This window comes from Opisthocomus hoazin, chromosome 7 (genome assembly GCF_030867145.1).
Source record: "Opisthocomus hoazin isolate bOpiHoa1 chromosome 7, bOpiHoa1.hap1, whole genome shotgun sequence".
NCBI classification, from domain to species: domain Eukaryota; kingdom Metazoa; phylum Chordata; class Aves; order Opisthocomiformes; family Opisthocomidae; genus Opisthocomus; species Opisthocomus hoazin.
This window is the reverse complement of record NC_134420.1, coordinates 38,598,844-38,619,711: the sequence shown is the minus strand read 5'-3', so window position 1 is coordinate 38,619,711 and position 20,868 is coordinate 38,598,844. Positions and strand designations below refer to the sequence as shown.

At 34.6% G+C, this 20,868-nt stretch overlaps 1 protein-coding gene across 1 annotated transcript in view; it reads right to left on the bottom strand.

Moving 5' to 3' along the window:
• Positions 1-20,868, bottom strand: part of LOC104326957 (formin) — a 143,447-nt gene that overhangs the window by 29,917 nt on the left and 92,662 nt on the right. Inside the window, exon 13 of the mRNA XM_009931799.2 lies at positions 11,215-11,307. Within this exon, the coding sequence (XP_009930101.2) occupies positions 11,215-11,307 (93 nt within the window). The remainder of the gene's footprint in view (positions 1-11,214; positions 11,308-20,868) is intronic.

The window sequence follows — 20,868 nt, the reverse complement described above, 5'->3', positions numbered from 1 at the left end:
AGAATTATTATTGCATCTAGCTGATCTATGCTGTTTTTTTACCGCTTGCTTATTTTCTGTTGAACTCTGTGCTGGGAGTATCCGGATTTTTTACCCTGCAGTGGATGGAAACATTTCACATGTTCATGCTTATCGTCATGTAAAAGGAAAGACGAGAACAGGAGTATTACATAGGAGGGCCAGGGAATGCAAGTGCAGCAGCTAAGCCCATGGCTGCGGACTTCCTGCTCGCTGTACCTCTGGGCCCTTATTATTACCTCGTCGTTTATGAGGTACCTCTTATCTCTTGGAAATGGCTTTTACTCAATAACAGGTCTGTGGCAAAGGCAGACAGAAGAATAGAAATACGTAATAATGATCACTTAACTGAAATTCTAAAAAATTGAGGCAATTCCAACTGACCTATTAGTAGAATAGTTAAATATAATTGTAGTCACAGTTGAAATTTTATTTGACTACCATTTTGATTTGATCTTATCTATTAAAATGCACAAAAACTATTTCTAAGAATGATAATTGACAGAAACAATACCAATATAATTTGTATCTAAATATATTCTGCTGTAATAACCCAGTCATAATGAACTTCATTCCTCCTCATTTTTTTTCTCCATTAGAACAAGAAAGTCTTGAATGGACTTCAAAAATCATATGCAAAGTAAAAGTAATAACATGTTTTGGAATTTGATGCATCCGCTTTTATAATGGCAGAATATTTGTTACATCAAATATTTAATAGGACAACTTATTTTACATTTTTTGAAATGTTATAAAATGTTTGGAAATATTTTTAAAAATTTGAACAGAAATTTTAAATCTTGAGACAATTTACTTCATTCCCAAACTTTACTTCAAACCCAGACCACTATCGAATCATGTTAAAATGGATTCTCCATCCTCGGAACTGCCCAATTATATGCAAGGAGAGAATCTCTGATGTGGAAACTTTAAATAATCTTAAACATAAATACGCTTTATGCAACTCCCATTCAACTCTAAGTCAATGCAGGGTCAGGCCCTTTGTGCAAAACTCAAGGTAAGGAAACACATTATAAACATGTACTGATAAACTGTACTGATAACTCTACAGGTCATAATACCAAATACATTTTATAGAGCAGTTTTTCCTTTCAGCATTATATTCTTTAACGTCTGAAGTTTTCTGCTTGGCCACAGAAGCTACGCTGCTTGTGTCTAGTCACGTATCACTGCCTGTCGTAGGGCACTAGGAGCCTCTCTGATACTGTGTTCTGTTCCATAGATGGCAATGCTTTGTGGAGAGAATTATCAGATTGTTAGGAATTCTCAAGACAAAAGATTTCATACACGTTATATCCTAAAATACGTTATACAGTAGCTGAAAAGAAGTCCTTTAAGAAATATTTAGACACTTCCAAAACTGCTAACCTGTGACAAAGTTTAGATAGGTGAAAATTCCTGATGCTAAAACGTTTGAATTGATTTACACGCCATGAAAGAAGTACAGTTCCAATCAATTCTATACGTACATCTCTTATGAGAAATAAAACTACCGATTTCTCTACCTCTGTCAAGGTGTTCCCAAAGCAGGACTGTAAGGGCTCTTCACAGGACAAAGGTGCATTTTCAAATAGCTCGCCCTGGCATTTGAAGTATTTAGGTACGAAGATATCACAGAAGTTGTTGCAGGACAGGTTGAATGATGACCTGAAATCAGACTTTTCTTACATTTAGAAGTCTGTCTTTTATCATAGCTGTAATCTTACAACTCTGTATCATCCATATGTTTTTACTCTGTCATTCTCCAATTTTGAGACCTTAGTAGCAACCTGGTGCTTTGTCTTTGAACTAGCTTCACAATTCTGAGAATTGCCATATGCACATTGTGATTGCTATTTTTGTTCTCAAAACAAATGGTCCTGCTACATCCCATTCAACAAGTCTGGGTGTGAAATTTATTTATCTTTTTTTCTTACAAAGAATCTTCCTTCTGATGGCCTTTTCCTGCCTGGCTTACAGATTTTACCTGTTATCATTGCTTAAAAAAGGAAAACACAGTTTACTTCATAACAGAACCTAATCCAGAGCGCTCCAATTTCCTGCTGAAATTTTCAGTATCTAGTATTTTTATCAATCATGCTCAAAAGTATTAAAACAGGATACTCATGTATTTGCACAGGTACAAAACATAATTGAGAAAAATGATCAAAATACCAAAACTACGAAAGTCTACAGAGAAATTCTACATAAATGCTTATCAGGTTAAGCATGTTATTGTCATCATCTGCTTGGATTACTGTAGCAGTGAAGGGTATTTCCAAACTTAATCCATAGGTTATGGTGTGAAATTACAGAGTACAGCGGACAAACATAATGCGAAAGTGACCATAGTGATGGTAGGTACTGAAGTCTTTTGAGAGCAAGCATGTTTGGGCCTTTCATTATTTGTTAAGTGCCTTAATCTCTTCTATCCAATCCTTTCCAGTTCTTAACTCTGCTCTTTCCCTGCAGTAATATGTTCCATATATGTAAGCACTTGCTCAAAGGAGATATAATCTAAAGTAATTAATCAGTGAGCATCCTGATTTCCTGCCAAGCAAAACTTTGACAGGGATTTAAATTCTATTAGCTCACTGACTTTGAATATCAGCACAAATAGGCTAAAACAAGGATGTCAATAGCAGAGCAAATCCAGATAAACTGCATGCCAGTGGAGTTGACTGCAGTACAAAGAATACTGACACAAAAAGATAAGTATATAAATAGGAAATCACGCAGGAAGTTCATAAGGATACAGCAAAGAAGAAGAAAGCAGCTGGACTAAAAGAACAGCCTAATAGGATCCCTGTGAAAAACCAACATATATAACCTATGGTTCTGTTTACCTATAATCCTATTATATAGACACTGGAAGAAATCCAGTGGAATTGAACAGAAAATAAAGGTTTTGATGAGAATTTAAAGGGAATGTTACACTCCAGACCGCTGATATTGGATATACTAAAGGTATCAGTAATTCTAGGTATAGATTTTATAACTATCATATACATAATTTTTTTTAATTAAATCAAGGATATCAACAATAACATTCATTATGTCACTCAGCTGCTATTAACAGGAAATCCTTCTCTGTCATGAAATGCCAGTGACATTGCAGCAGCCATGGTAATTCAGTATAACAATCAAGTTGAAAAGAAGCTGGAAGGAACTGTTCTCTTCAAGAGATTCTTTCCTTGTCTTCTAAAAAAGGATGACACTGCATTTTTAATTACATATCCTTCTAAATTACATTCATATTACACATTCTAATGGAGTGCAGCCCTCCAATTTTTATAGCAAGTCATGATACAGTGGAACTGATTATAGCAATTTGATGCATATCTGTCTCAAAAATACTCAATTGAAAGTTTCCTGAAAAGTCATAGTTTTAATTAACATCAATTTTCAGCACTTTGATGCTGGTAATTCTTCTGGTAGTCCAGGAGGAAACATTCATTTCAGAGCAAATTTTTGTTCTTTGAATCACCTCACTGTCAATATTGCGTTAGAGGCATATGGATGCAATCACATTCCGGGACACCTTCTTTGGTGTCTTGTGGACTGAGGCTATTGTCTAACTATACTATCTCAGAGTACCACAGCAAAAAGGTTCTGTGCTTTGCAGACTCATGCCAATTTATGTAAATCACTCTTTCATCTGTTTAAATACAACGATCTTTGAGTGATGAAAACAGTTATGACTGCCACAAACAGTTTGAAAGATTAAAGTAATCCTGCTGCTGGCATATAAAACAGCGTTCCAGATCTAAACACAAATTTTGCGTGGTCTGTAATGTCATTGCTGGGAAGGATAAAAAGTTTTAAGCAAACATTATCACTGCAAGGAAGTATCACATATTTTTCATGTTTGACACTGGACATAAATATCCTCCCACGTTGTTTAATGCGAGAACTGCATATGTGTGGCAGAGATAATAAAACATCTCAGTGAAAACAAATGAAGGGAAAAAAAGAGTTATGATAAGTAGAACAGAAAATAAGGCTTTGAACTTAAAAGTCTTCGTATTTGTACAGTTTATTCACAAAAGGAAGAATCAGTATTTCAAATGCAGACTGGATAGTCACCGAATCTGCAAGAGAGTCTGACATCCTGTAGAACTGGTTATCTTTACGGAGATATGTTTTTTTGGTTGACAGAAGCAGCTTGTAATTGCAGGTTATCAGAAAATCAGGGCAACTGTACGATCCCTGTAAGTGCTACTGCTCTTCTGCTATTGTTTACACACCATATTTTAAAAGGCAGATGTTACTGAAATTTGGTGCCCTTAAAAATTATTCTTGATTTTCTTTCTTCACTTATTCACTATTAAAACATTCAAGAGCTTGAGAAATGAAATGGAACACAAGTGCCATAATCTGATGTGTAGATTAAGGTAGAGGAGTATAACACTAGTGGGAAGAAAAGTATGTGACTTAGTTTCATATGCAGGTTTAGAATATTTTTCTTTCTGCTAACATTCTTCTTGGGGAAAAATGCTATATTTTCATTGCAGAGAAGCAAAAATTTTAAGTATTTCTCAGGGATTTCTGATGTTTTGGGAAGTCCTTATAGGCAAGGTTTACCAAACTGCTATGAATAAGGACTTCAGACATAATCTCTGTATCTGTTTTAAAACCAAAAATATATTGTCAGACTATTAAAGGAAATGAATGCCAATGTAAATTTCTTCCTAATCTTTGACTTGATTAAAATTTACAAAGGTGTGTCCTGTTGACAGTAAGAGAAAAATAAGAAATCTTACTGTATTGTGAAAATAGTAGTGATAGTAGTGTCCTGGAGTATTCTTGACATTTGATTCACTACTACTAAATGACACTAGCATCCTACTTTATACTTCATAGATTGCTTTGATCGAAAAGCAGTAAAGTTTTGAGTGGAAAGACTTTTTTTGTTGTAATGTAAGAAATTGTACTGTTGACCTCCTACATTCAAAATACGTACAGGGCAATAAACTAACAAAGGAAGGTTGCTTTCCCTGCATTAATGTAACAGGTGGTACTAGATGAAGAGAATAAATCACCATGTATGAACATCTATAGCACAAGAACAACATTTAAGGTGGAATGTTTATATACCCAGGAAAAAGTAGGAAATAATAATCAACAAGAAACTGGAAGTTTGTTGGCTGAAATACACTGCAGTATATTTAAAGAAAAGTTAGTGGTGTAAATTTCTTATATGAAAGCTATTATAAAATGGTATTTTCTGCATTGTTGAGGAAGAAAATGGAAACAATAAAGTTGAGTGAAAATAAATTTAAGATTCTAACAAGTAATGTGAAAACAAAATTATTTGAGTAGGGATATTAGGAATGAAAATCAACAATAATACAAATATCTTCCTGGACGCTAGCTTGAAATCAAGATGTAAATGATTCAGGCTTTCAGTGATTTGATTAAAAAAAGTCAAATATACTTCAACAAGGTGTCACTTAGAACTCTGTGATCTAAAAATGGTGATTGCAAATACAGAATCACTATTTCATCTTCTTACTGCTGAACCAATTTGTAAGAATTTCTAGGAATTGATGAAGAGGCATGAAGACATGGAGAGAGGAGGCACACATGAGAAAGTTAGTAACAATTCTTTACCTGGTTGCAGTAACCTAGATTGAACAATCCATGTGAAATTGATTCACACATTTGAAAAGGTCAGGAGGTAGCTCAGACAAATCCCCATGTTTATCCTCCCTATTCTCATGTCAGAGAATGTAGCGGTTTTGATCAGAGTTTCTTGCCAGTACACTTGGATACTGTTTTTTCATTACATGTCTTAATTTCTTAAGAATAATACAAAACAGAAAGTAGTTAACATACAAGTGAATGGGGTAAGACTTAATAGAATTTATTTCTCATTTTCTTTCCTATTGGACTACCTCAACAATTCTCTACGGTGCATTCCAGCAGGCAGATGAGGAAATGTGGATCAAAGCTCCTGTTCTGCACCAGAAATACATTAAAAAGCACCATAGACTGGATGCATGCCCACGTAGCTACTGCAGTTTTGCTAAAATTATTAATAAGAAATCACTCAGCAGTTAAGAATAGATTTACTGACATTTTCCACGTGGTTGCTAACCTTGTCTGAAAAATGCACTACGTCCTGACACAATGCTGTGCTGAGTAGCTTGGTCTATGGCTCTATGCTTCTATTGTGCATTCCCCTGACTGTGCAGTGTTGACCTTTAATGTAGGATAAGGCATGTAGCAGTTGCAGCAAAGCAATGAACTTAACCAACTTTCCTAAGTGCTAGGCTAGAATTCTAAATACAGGACAATTTCTTTTACTATGGGACTAATCTTAACAGAGCTACTCTCTTGGACAAATCCCTCCCTCTCCATCTTGCTTGTTACCTTGGACACTTCAGTGTATCATGTGCCTTTCCCAGAGAGCTTTGCTTTCCAATACCAATGATTTTCAAAAAGTGTTCTGTCTTGACATCAGATTACTTGCTTCCCAGACTCTGCTGTAAACTAAATGAATACCTTTAATAGCAAAGTCTTCATCATCAAGACGCTTTATTCTTGGAGAAACAAAGAGAGGCAGCTTATGCTCTTCCTATGCCAACTGCATGAAGCCTAAAGACTTTTTGACTTGTACATTCCAGTATGTGAGGGAGGAGATCAAGCCCAGATTAAACTGTTTACGTACTTTCTGACCTGGAAACAATGAAGGAGAATTTGGAATGAGATTTTGTAAGATCTTGCATGAATCTGTGTTATGCATTTCCACATTTATTAACATGGTCAAAAAATATGAAATAGTCAAGTGGTAAAATAAGAAATAAATTTTATTAAGGATAGTTGCATACTCCTGAATGTCATTTACTTTCTGGTTTGTAATTGTATTTTTTATTCTGCACAGGGAAAATAAAAAATGTCATGAAAAACTAACACCAACAGCTACTGGCCAGCATCCCTTCTAGTGAGCTTCATAGATGCAGTAACCAAACTCTTTCTTTTCTCCTCTTCAACAAACAGTATTTTGCAGCTTTCTCATATTCATCTACTTATTCTAACTTTTTTTGTGTGAGATAGAAGAAAACTCTTGATACAAAATTTTGCAATTCTGAGCAAGAATTTCATAAATTAAGGAACATTCCAAAGCAACAATTTATTTCATTATTTTGAAGTTCTTTTTGTATATCATGGCAATTTAAATGTAAAACATTGTGAATATATTTCTGAAAAAAACCCATACAGTAATTCCTCTGGAAATATAGTAAATGTATATTAATTTATGGCAATTTTTAGGACTCCACATCATAGTAAAACTAATACAATTCGCTGCATATAATATAATCAAATCTACTAAAGATTATTTCCACTTTAAGAATAGTCTAAGTCCTTTTCAAAGAGCATGGGCATATTAAATACATCTAATGAAGTATTAACAGAGTTTACACATGATGTCTTTCATGTGGAAATCACAAAGTACTTGACACAGATTATCTTTCACTACAAAAAAACAGCAAGAATCATTATTTAACATTCTGTGTACAAGAAAAGCGAAGCCCTCTCTGAAAAAGTGATTAACTAACTATGCTAGCATCACATGTCAAGTAGCTAAGCTGGGAATAGAACCTAAAGTTTTTGGCACCTAACTCCCTGTTGAAGGCAGTAGGCTACATTACATCTCGTTATACAAAACAGCACTGACATCAGCAAAAGTACAGTTTATCCCCTCTAGCATTTCAGAATGTCAGTCTCCATAACACTCTCCGTGTTTTTTGTTACAACACAGCAAGTATTAGATTTAATTGGTATTAATTGTAAGTAGGAAATATAAATAGTTCAGTTTAAGCAAATCAGTATGTTTTTTTTCTTGCAGTATTTCCAACTTAGCATTGACTAAAAATGATGGGAAATTGTGCGTGTGAGAAAAACCTGAACATCTATGAGTTCCAGCCCTATTTGCAAGCCAGAACTTTCAGAAAAGCATCTGAGCTTTGGATACTTGCTGTGAGCTGGCAGAAAGATAACACACAATTTTTTTCTTACATTTGCTTAAACCAGCCACAACTCTTTTTTAAACAAACAAAACTGAAAGCAGATGCTTAATGGATGCTCAGTATTATCAGTTAACTCCTAATTTCAGAGAAGCATTTCCAGGCACTTATCTAAACCGAACCTCTGAGTTGACATTTGCTCAGTGACTATTCTAGTACCATAAATGAAGATGGGTTTTTAGCTATCTGCAGTGTACAATTTTATAGGATTTCCATTCTAACACCACAGAAAGTACCACCCACCAATTACAAAGATTCAGATCCATCAGGTAAGTGACTGAAAGGGAAATACGGTGAATAATTATAGGATGTGACAACCTACTGACAACTCCTCTCAGAAAAAGATAGATGTAACAGAAATGCCAAAAGACAAGAAGTTAAATTAGACAAAATTAAATGTGTGTGATTAGATACTAAAAACCATAGAATTATAAAGTAAAAGGAGAACAAGAGAACATAAGAGAAAAGCAGACAAGTAATCCATCTGGTTTTGCTCTTTCTAGAATACAAAAAACCTGAAACACCAAAACACATCCAATAAGTTTAGTACTTTATATAAAGAACTCATTGTCCCAGGACACCGTGCAGGAACATATCCTCTCTCTTTTTTTTTTAAATATATATATTATTCATAAACATAAGGACAAAATTTTCTGTTACACTGACAAAGATAAATGTATCTCAATTTCCACACCAATAGGTATAAACAGGGCAAATATTTGGAGGAATATGTTTTTCTATTTTAAATGATAATGCGCAATTAAACTGCAACTTTCTCTAACGCAGGACTAATCTTCCTAGATCAACGGGGTATTTTTATCATATTCCACTCACCAGAAAATAGGGTAGCTCAGTTTTACAGAAGAAACCAGGTACTGTGTTTCCCGTATTTCTGGGGACTGTGGTGATCTGCATTTGCTATTCCTTCTGCTGTTCTTATCTGGGGTGGAGCTAACTTTCTTCATGGCAGCTTGTTATGGTGCTGTGTATTGGATTTCTAACGAAATCAGTGCTGATAACACAACCACGTTTTTGCTATAGCTGAACAGTGCCTGCACAACTTCAAAGCTTTCTCTCTTTCTAACGCTGACCCCCAGAAAGTAGGCTGAGGGTGCACAAGTTGGGAGCGGCCACAGCTGGGACAGCTGGCCAAATCGACCAGAGGGATAACCCATACCATATGACATCATGCTCAGCAATAAATCTGGGGAAAGAAGGAGAAAGCGGGGCAAGTTCAGAGTTATAGCATTTGTCCTGCCGAGAAGTGGTTACACGTGGTGAAGTCCTGCTTTCCTGAAAATGGCCAAACAGCTGCCTACTGATGGGAAGTAGTAATTGAATTCCTTGTTCTGCACACAGCTTTTGCTTTTGCTATTAAATTGTCTTTACCTTAACCCAAGAGTTTTCTCTCTTTCACCCTTCCACTGCTCTTTCCCACACCATTGCGGGGGAGTGAGTGAGCAGCTGTGTGGTGCTTCGCTGCCTACTGGACTAACCACAGCAGTCCTCAAGAGATCCAGGCTGTAATAAGAATTACAGAATCTGTGATATGATTATGGAAGACACCATTTGCTGAGTCTTGGCAAGACCTGGGCAAAATTGAATTATTGTCCAGATTTATACCCGAGTTTATCATTTTGACTGCTGTGCTCTGATGCATTTCTGGCCATTAGTGAGGAAAGAATACAGACTGTTCATTTCTGAGCTGCTCTAACAGAGCAATTCATCCAGTGCAATGAATCAATTAGTCTATACAAGTTACAGTTACACTGTTCTGCTACAATACTTTGGCAAGCAAGATGAAGTAGCACGCTGAAGATCATAATGGATCTGCAGAATATACTATCTCAATCTTGACATAATTGTTAAACTGTAAGTGAAAATTTCCCATTAAATAAGTTGGAAAGACAGTAACAACTGTCCTGTAGTGACATAAAGATTTCCATTATAATTTTTATGTTTCGCAAGTTCTGTGGCAAGAAATTTGCAGCTTTAATACTGTTCAAATACACTTGCAACTAAAAAAAAAAAAAAAAAAAAAATCAAATAAATACATCCACAGAGCTCCATGGCCTGGGAAAAGGGTAAAGAAGAATATTAGTTTACTTTACAGTCCAATTTAACAGGCACTGCTACTTTTAAAACATTCTGTTTTCACTTATCAAAGTATTTAATAAGATAGCCTAATGAAATAAAGTTATTAAAAACACATTAGGAAAATCTTTATAAAAAGGATTAAGCTCATTCACAAATTATTATAACTATCTGACTAATCACTAATAGTAAGTAAACATCCTGCCTGGATTAGTAGATTCAAATAGCTCACTTGACTTCTCAAACAGTAAATTGTTAAACTGATCACGATTTCTGTGCAAAATACTACCCCTTCGGTAATCATTAATTCTTAATAATTCTTAATACAGTTGTCAGAAATGCATCACTTACTCTGTTTACCCAAATAGTCTGTACTCCTACAACCCGGGTGGGGGAGGAGGGGTAAATCTATTCGCTTATGTATTTTCCACCACTTCAGAGACAGTGGTGCTGGCAGAAGCAGGTGACTGAGAACACATAGGCTGGGAAGCAGGAGAGAGCAGGACTGTTGTTTTCAACCACAGCAACCTGCGTTTACATTGTTTTGAACTGATGATCAAATTGTACCTCAAATTGTACCAGACTTTACCCTGGTAAATCACTTCCTTATGCCTACTTCTGTCTCACACAAGACAAAATCTTTAAATCTCAGTTAGTCAGTTCATAAGCCTACAGTACTGATAAAACATCTTTACTTTATATATATATATATGTGGACTTTCTCTAGAACAGTATTTTTCACTCCAGTCTTTCATAAACTTGAAGCACTATATTCCTTCTGAAAAATTTGGTCTACAACAAATACCTTTTTTGCCTACAAATAACGATAAAGAACAAACCAAAAAATACTCATCAATACGACATGGCGAGATCAAGGGAACAATTATCTTTGACAGCAAATGATGTCCAAGATTTGTGTAACTGTTATTCTTCACATGTATTAGGCACACTAGGGACATAATACGTAGTAGGAATTTTCAGAGGCAACAGACATTGAATACAGCAACATTACGTATAACGTTGTAAACCAGTACATTATTTGCGTTTGTTTTTTTTTTTTAAATATGATTACCTTTCTGGAAGAATTCCTCTAATTTCTCCTTGAAGGGCTGGACATGCTCTTCAGAAGACTCTCTGCAAACTAACTTCATCTGCTTTTCAGAGGCTACAAAAAGAAGTTGAGAGACATTTGTGGCAGAGTTTGTCTACCAGAAGTCACCTAGATTTACTTTAGGGGAAATGGAAATAAATAAGCACTAAGGAATCCAGCAATTACATTAAAATAAAAAATACCAATACTAATCTAGCATACCAAATAGAAAATTCTATACACGTTTCAAGAGTGGAATTTGTCTTTAGCAATGACTTTGTTCTAAAACTCCAGCTGTGCGCTGAGACTTGCCACTAACACAGCCTACCTCACATACAAATTCAAGATGGTATTTAACACTCTAAAATTTGTTTCTATGGTGAGTGGAGGATGCCTTGTATCTGGACTGATTTTAATCAATCAGTGCCAGGCATCCTATACTCCACCATTTTTTCTAACACAGATGCAGGAATTCAGCTTTACTTAAGTATTCAAATTCCAGGCCATGATACGAAATAGTAGAAGTCAGTAAGAAAGTTAATTTATGTCTAACTGTGATCTGTGATTTGATTATTATTTAATCTGTTGTTTTAAGATTTGATGCCATGCCAATTTCTAAAAACTCTAGGTTGTTCGCCAATGAAATTTAACATTCCTAGAAATTCTGGTAAACTTTGTAGGTCCCAGCATTCCACATTAAAGATGAAATGAGACTGTTAGAAATGAAAAATGCAATTACCTTCCATTTAGTAACTGATTTACGAGCTAATACAAGATATTTTTTTTCCACAACTCTTCGTTCCCAAGAAGCTAAATGTAGATGGAAATATATTTTGGAGTTAAACTCGAGTTACAGTTTGGCTGCAGGAAACATATTCACACCATATTGCTACCACCATTACATAATTCAACTTATTGCAGCAAAAATTAATACAAAACTATGGAAACAGAAGTCGAGAAGTTAACAGTATTGTTAAGTTTCTGATTGGAAGTTTGATCAAAGTAGCAGCTACAGGTTTGTGGTCCTTGTGGTTAAAAAAATCTACAGTAAATTATATAAAGCAATATTTAGAAATTAATTTAGATAAATATAAAATTACAAAAGTGTAAAAATATTAGTACACATACTATGCTCAGACGTTTGGTACACAGTGACTATAGAATGCACATGATAATTACAATCATGTAAGGTTGCAACAATTGCAAGCGAGTAATTATATTAGAATAATCTGATATAAATTTGTATAAATCTATAGAGAAGTAGATTTCTATGAATATGTATTATTATAAACAGGCTTGCAGCTACAATAGTATCTAAACATACTCTAACATACTCTAGAAAGGTGTTTTGCCAAACATACGGTGTTGCTCATGTATTGTCTGGAGTATTAAAAGCTTCCTAGATACTTCCTACAAGCTTTAATAACACATGATTTAGAAAGGTTACTCAGATACGTCCCATGTAAATCAACCAAGACTATGATGATTTTTTTCTAAATTAGAAAGCTCATATAAAACCCCTTGAATATTTTTTATTTTTAATGAAGATGACTGACGTCAACCTTAATCAGATGACAAAAGCTACAGGAAAATATGGAGAAGTAGTACCAGCGTATAGAGAGAAAGCTGATCCAGGTAGTCTCAAGAAGAACCCTAACATCCTTAACAAAACGACCAAAATTTGGCATAAGGGGAGAGAAGGAGTAAAAAGAAAGGCACGAAAGGGAAGAGCAAATAAGACAGATGACAAAGTAAGTGAATCAGGTGTGCTGATTAAAGCTATAAAAGTTTGAGACAAGATAAACTGAGATGAGATACCACTTTACATTGCTTAAGTCATGTTGAAACGATGAAACTGAAAGAGACAAAAGAAGTCAAGTAAATTCTGGCAGACTGTCTTAAAGAGTTTGGCTGCATGAAATCTATTCACACCATATTGCTACCACCATTATATTGGTGGTATATACACTACACCATTTAAATGATCAGAAAGCCTTAAAAAGAGACCTTTGGATGATTCTCTCTGCTGCTGCTATTTATCTAGATGACATCTATCTAAAATACATCCGTTTACTTCCTGAAGTTCTTTCAGATAACTGACAGAATAGACTGAAGAGCTCTGAGAAAATTTTAGCTTTGAGTGAAAGGAATCAAGGACAAGGGTGATGAAGCGAAAATCTGTTCACATCACAAAAGCAATGTATTTGCCCTTTACTGCTTAACCCTCCTTTAACTGACTCTGAATTTAGGTTAGATTTAACTCAATAACCTATACTTTCTGTCTACAAAGAAAAAAAATTATCTGGGCAACTGAAGGTTAGCTAATTGTATCTGAAGTCAACTGCACTGAAATGTTTGAATAAAACTTGAGTTTATTTACTTGCTAACATGAAAAATAAGACACATCACATAGGTACGGAGTCATTGGCTGAAGGCAGTCATGAACTTCAGCTGGAACTTTGTATTCCTGCTGAAATATCTCCAGTCTCATTGCTCCCTTCAATAAAGAATCATCCTATGCAGAATAATGATTCCCTGTCCAATACCTGTAAGAAAATGATGGCTAGGACCACCAATCAGATGTATCTTTTAGGCTGTAGAACTTTGGAACACCATCAAATTTGCCTGGGGATAGATATAGCAAAGAATGGTGGAAGTGTGTTCAAATGACTCAAATACCAGATACAAATAGAGACACATTTGGAAAAGGAAAAAGATTTTCATAACAGGGCTATATCAAAAGTTTTGATTAATATGGTGGTTGTAATGCTACATATTGAGGTCAGCTGGTCTTTGTCAATCTAGATTTGTAATGTTGGTGAAAGGCTACCATACAACTCTACGATCTGCCTTAGTTCTACATAACATAATATAAAGGTTTCTAGTAAACAACATTCATTGAATTTCCTGTTACATAAGTTCTTTTTTGTTTGTTTGTTTACTAGAAAATTGAATTGAAATAAACTGTTTAAAAAAAAGTTAAAAATTATCAAGTCATGCCAAACACTATAAAAAAACCCCCAAAACTGAAAAGTCCTGTTCCATAAGTTGCTCTGATTTTCTTTGCTAAAATGCTACAAGATGTGTAAGGGAATATTACATGATTTTTTAATATTTTATTGTGATATTCACCTCAACAGAAACCCTTTCCTTTTTAACAGAAAACTATTTTAGCAAAGTTTTTATTAGAATGATTCTGACATAAAGGAATCTATTATGCATTCCTTCTTTGAAACAAATCCTGAAAAGTTTCTTTCTGAAAAAATTTATTTCTGAAATTCTGAGGAATCTGAAGGAATTCTGAGGAATCTGAGAGCTAGCCACCATATGTACACTTCTCACCATCTCACTGCAAAATAATCATTTTAGAAAATAAACAACCTGTTTCAGCATTACTGAGTTCAAACAGATGCAAATTCTCCATCACTGTAATAAACTTTTGGTTCATTTTCTTGCTACACAGTGTATATTAGTGAAATTAAATGTAATATACTACTTTGAAAATTGTTTATTTCTAAATGAGCTATGGCAAAAAAAGAAAATATGAGTGTGCAATAGTATTTGAAAGCCCTTACAAATTGTTGGATGTACATCATGCAAATCTTGGCCACGGAAATGGAAACCATTAGCAAAACATTAAAACAAAGCTGGAAACTGCTGATTATCAGTTTGCCACTGTCTTCAGATTTAATGCAGTACTTGGCTCAAAAAGTTCTTTAAAAATCCTGAATATAAGTGAAAATATTTACGAAATAGAGCATCTCTCACTTAATGCCTGTTGGGCAATAGTCTTTTAAAACTCCACAGACACTTGTAAATCTGTCAAAAGAATCACTGCCTATAAACAAACTTTCACGTAAAGAGCATTTCAGTGTCAATCAGACAGGATTTGGAATTTTTTAAGCACCATTTTTAAAGTAAACGCAAAACCAGAAATAGTTTAATGTTGATAACAGTAAATTACTAACTATTTACTCACCAGAACCCACCAGCAGCATTTACAGGAATCATCCTGACAGTGCAACCAAGTATCAACATCATGAATTCCTATAAACCTGTCACTGATGCTATTATCCACAACTCACGCCACTGCGAAATCGCTAAAACCACCCCCTCCCTCTTGTCTGTTCAGGGCCTGGCAAGTTATACTACCAAGCTTCCCATTTTATTTTCTTATTAAAATGGAGGCTTCTCTTTGACAGGAGGGTTACTATTTGACAATTTTTTTTTTTTATAGAATCCTTACAAATTTCTGTTTCAAAAGGGATTTGAAACCATACTACAAATTAATTCAATGTAGCACTAAATGACCTCAGATTTCTTTATGAGAGGATCCATGATTTTTTACAGCGCAGAAGCCTGTTAGACTACTTGGGCTTATATACCCAAATAAAAATCTAATAAACTTCAGATAAAATCCATAAATTTAAATTACTCAGCAAGTGCTATATATAACTTCCTCATGATTTAGTTTGTTTGGTTTTGCTTTATTACTTTGTGTTACTTGCAAACAACTTTCCAAGTTAAACAAAAAGTTACAGGAGATGCATGTTTACCTGTTGGAAACTGTTGCAGGATTTGGTTATATTCTTTTGTTATTACATTCAACTTAGATACATATTTACTGAAGGTATGCACATAATAATATTAGCTTTATTACAGTCCATTATATCTATGCCATCTACAGCTCTCGTGCTTATTTATAACCTTGCAAGTAAATGTGCTTTTTTCAGATAGAATTTTAAATAAATGTGGAGAAGGGAAGAGATTTATCTTGATTCCTTCAGAGTACAGTACAAGAATTTTGACAGCTTCTAACTGCAAGTAGTTATGCTGCTACTGACCCAGAAAAGTTTCAGAGACAGTATTTTTATTTGCATTTTTGGATGCACACTGATAATCAGTACACATCTCACTGACAGCAACACACAAAGGTTCAAGCACTAACACCCTAGCTAGAGCTGGGCTGACTAATACAGAAGCCTTTGAACCAAATAGAGAGGGAAATGCCAAGTGGGGTGTGAGGATTTCTGAGACACAAGTATCTGAGAAAAATGTAGAAGAGAATCAAACTGTGGTGGTACTCTATCCCCAAGCCTCGTTTTTATTGTCTTAAATAAAGGTCAACAATTTAATGCAAAAAAGTGTTAGCACACATAAAACTAAATACGCCATTCTAATCTATTAATCACTTGCATAGTTACTGTTCTGTGAAGCTATTTTCGGGTAACGTAGAAGAAGAAACGTGCTCCTATGCACATTATTTTCTTCACTCATTAATAATTTCGTTTTCTTAAAAAACCATTTCAGAGGATAGAAACTGGTAAGTAAAACTTTAAACGGTCTGATCTTTGTTTGAAATAGGCTTTCCTTGTGACACACAGAAATAAGTCTCTGTTTAGCTGCTCAAGCTCTCACGTATAAATGAGACAGAAAAGCATTTCAGTGATAAGTCCTGAGCTGTGGAAAGCGAAATAATTGAATTAGTGGCACACAGAACACCCTGTAAACTTCACCTGTTCTAACAGAATTTTATTGGAAGCTGAGAGTCAGACATCTTGACCAGTCTCACAAGTTCGATTCGACATTCTGGCTTTGTCTTTCGGATTTAAGATTTGTTAATGTTTTTTGTTTGTTTTTTTGTAAGTTTAAAAACATTTTGAACTTTCACAGTACTTGATGGCATGCAGAGGAACCGTCAGGCCTATATTAGTTTCAACCAACCTAAAAGAAATTTTTTTTTTTCTCTTTGCATTGTCAAAGTGTATCAACATTTTATAAAAATAATTTTAAAACCTTTCTGTTAAGATTGTTTCCTAAACATTTAACAAAATGAACAAAGATCGCTAGTAAAACTAAATATTATTCACACCATAGCAACATATCTGAGACTCTGGTTACTGTATTGTCTCTGAAATGGTAGTTTACATTCAGCGCTCCCTTCAACAGAGAAGCATACTGCAAGGGACTGAACAGCACATATAAATGAATATAATGACTAAACCCTCACAATTTTCCAGTCAAGTATTTGTAAGATTCCTTAATTGATTTCAGCATACACAGTTAGTAGAAAGTTTTGGTTTAATGTCAAGATCCAAACATACAGACCTCCGCATATCATTAAGATATGTCAGGAGCGTAGAAATGTGTGTTAGCAGAACCCGCTGAGGAATCGGAACATTTCCCTTCTGTCTGAACCGTACAAAAAAATGAATATTTTGAAATTGAAGAGTCTTGTCAGGCTAATTGAGAGGAAGACAAAATTTTTAAGAAGCAATAATAATATTGTTAATCAGATGAGCTAAGATTTTTACAGTGGTAGGGAAAAAAAAGACCTTTCAAGCACACAAACACTTTATTACTTGGCATACTGAACAACGGATCAGACAGAAGAGAATTGCTGAGCAATGGCTGAAACAGTAAATTTATGAGCTGAAATTGTAGAGGCTGGACAAGTGATCTCCTGTTTCCCTCTGTGCTGCTGGATCTCTGATTTTCTGTGAAAGACAGATCATAAAGTTCCACCTGATTAATACTTCTATGAAGTTTATGGATTTAGTTCAGCTAGAGCATTCTTCTTAGATTTAAAATCATGTAAATTCATAAACTATCCACAATATTAGTAGGAACACTTCTCAAAGTACTAATCAGCCTCACTACTACTAATTTGTATCCCGCTGTCTGAATTAATGTACTTTCAATCTTTGATCGTTGACAGTAAACATGTATCTGACTCAATTCTAGCAGAAATCTGCCTTTTCTTTTACTACATACTCCCTCAAAGAGGAAAAGCTGACACAATCCACATCATTATCCATCATACACATTGATAGGGACAATATTCCTCCTGTTCCCAGATGTGCACTATCTGCTCCCAGATGTATACTACATAGTTAGGTAACTAATGCTTAATACACACATGCACATACAAATTTATTTATTTATATACAAGGGCACACAGAAAAGTGCACAGAAAATCGTAACTGTGGTATTTCCAAGATCCGTTTTAGAATCTTAACATTTGCAGAATGATTTTTAACAAGAAATTTCTGAGGATTCTTTAACCAAAGAAAAAAACATAAAAGAAAAAATTAACAGTATGCCATTGTTTAACCAACAGAAAGCTTTCTCGTTTGCCTTTGTGCACACATGTGGACATCTGCTTCCAGGGAATAAACTCTTCTAAAATATCATTGCTTTGCTTCTCTATTATATTTCTGAGTCTTATTAAAACCATTCTCTATTAAAACTATTCTCTATTATCACAAACTAGATGTAATGGAATTGTAAGAAATGATCCGCTTAGGAAAATTTCCACCTAATAGATTCCTATATGAACATTACCAACAGAACACTGTCAAAATGTTAGTTTTATTGTAAAATAGAATCCAGTGCACATATGCAAAACGTGTTTTTTAATGCCTGTGTTGTATTTTTGCCAAATCAAAACAAACTGAAATCTCTCTCATCCTGCTGAGGCAAGAGACTATTGAAAAGAGGTCAGAGAACTCTGAGAAGGAAGTGTGTGTCATTTGGTCAACTCTTGAAAACAAAATAACTGTTCCTGTATGAAGCTCTCCTTCGCTCTTTTCCTTCACACCATTCTGCATTGCCTCAAAGTATATCATCTAAATGCTCAACAGTGCAAAACCATAGCGTCATTCACCAGATACAACCCAACATGCTCCATTTATGATAATGTGTAAAGATATAACACATGCACCTATTTGTCTCCTCATGTTCCACCACCCAGTTCAAATTTCTATTTGCCTGCACTGCCAAAATTTTAAGGTTAACTTTAAACTTTAAAAGTATAATTAACATGAAGAAGATTAGTCACTAGATCCTAGAAAGTATATCACACAACTTCTCTGCTCCTGATACGAAATTTTTTCTAGAACAACCGAGATGTCAAAATCTCACTGTTAAATTGACTTAAAATATTTCATTTAAATTAGACTAAGGCTTCGATTGGTTGAAAATATTTTAGAAAAGTTCCTTTGATACTTTTTTTGAATACTGTCCTCCTGTAATGAATAAACAATCACCTTTTACTGGGAAATACCTGTTGACCCAGCAAATTATTTAGAAAGTTAACACTCAAACTGATATAATATTAAGAATTTTCATTATGTGATCCAGTAACCTTACTGTCCATAGAGCAAATCAAACAATAGACAAAACCTCTCAACTACATAATTGTTGCCCTATTGATAATTATTGTATCATGATTATACTGAAACTCTATTCCATAAAACAGACTTTATCTAAGGTCATATTATGTATGAACAAAATATATAATTACCACTGAATAAATAGTAACACATCAATTAATTTCTCCATCTATGGTTACACAGAAATCCACCAAAATGTCTCAATTCATAAATGGAAAACATCTCTCAATCTCTAGAACAAAAATGGTTTATAGTTAATTAGTGGACATTTTGTTGCAAAGACACTTAACTAGGCTTGAGGACTCTGATGGCAACACACACGTAGGAATTTTAAATTAACTTCTTGTAAATAATACTGATTAAACTTTTCTGCTTTTGTATATTTTCCTATTGGTAAATATATTCCTTTATAAAATTCTGTGATAAAAACAGATGATATTCAGTATTTTAAATCTGGAAAATCAGAGTTTTTTAGTCTAACATGAGCATGAACTGGCTATTTTTGGTTTTTTGCATCTTCCTCCTTGTCTCTTTTTATAGTGACAGTGGCTGCAAGAATTGAGAATTGAGGGACCCTTTTAAATCTCCACCCATTTCTCATTTCTCAAATCTCTTTCATTCTTGTCTTAATTTTTTAACACATATCCACTTTGCAATATAACGTGATACAGAGCTCCCCAAAGACGTACTGAATGAGAGTAATGTAGATGCAACAGTTCAGTCTGGTCTAATCAGCCATGCTAAGAGACAGGGTTAATTAGCTATGATGGTGGTATCTGCACAGCAACACCATGCTAGTCATATCCAGTGCATTAAATGTGTTTCTATATAAAAGAACATATATATATACACATGCATATATATAATAACATCTTCATATCTGAAAAAGATTATATATATTGCCACGCCGTTTAAGAATGAAAACAAAATGAAGCACTTGAAGAAAAGGCAGAGGAAACCAGGTATGTTCAGCCTGATGAAGAGAAAGCTAATTGGGGATCTAGTTTTTTGCTTCAACTATTGAACACATAGCTATAGGGAAGATGGAGCCGGGCATTTCTCAGAAATGCACATCTGAAGAAAAAGGAGCAATAGTCACAAGTTGCACCACAGGAAATTCTCACAAGGGATAAGTAAAAATACTCAAGACAGTTATTCAGCACTGGAACAGGTGCCCAAAGAGGTGTTGGAATTTCCAACATCATATTCAAATTGAGCTGGCTAAAGCCCTGTACAACCTGATCTAAATATGAAGTTAGTTCTGCTCAAAGACTTCGGACCACAGGACCTACAGAGGTACCTTCCAACCGACCAACCTGCATCTCTCTATGATTTTAAGATACCCGTAATGTTTCTGTATAAAAACCAACGCGAAAACAGCCAATGTAACATTGTCATTTCTCAACTTTTCATGCATAGTTTTACTTGCTTCCCTTTTAATATTTTTTATAAGGATTATAAA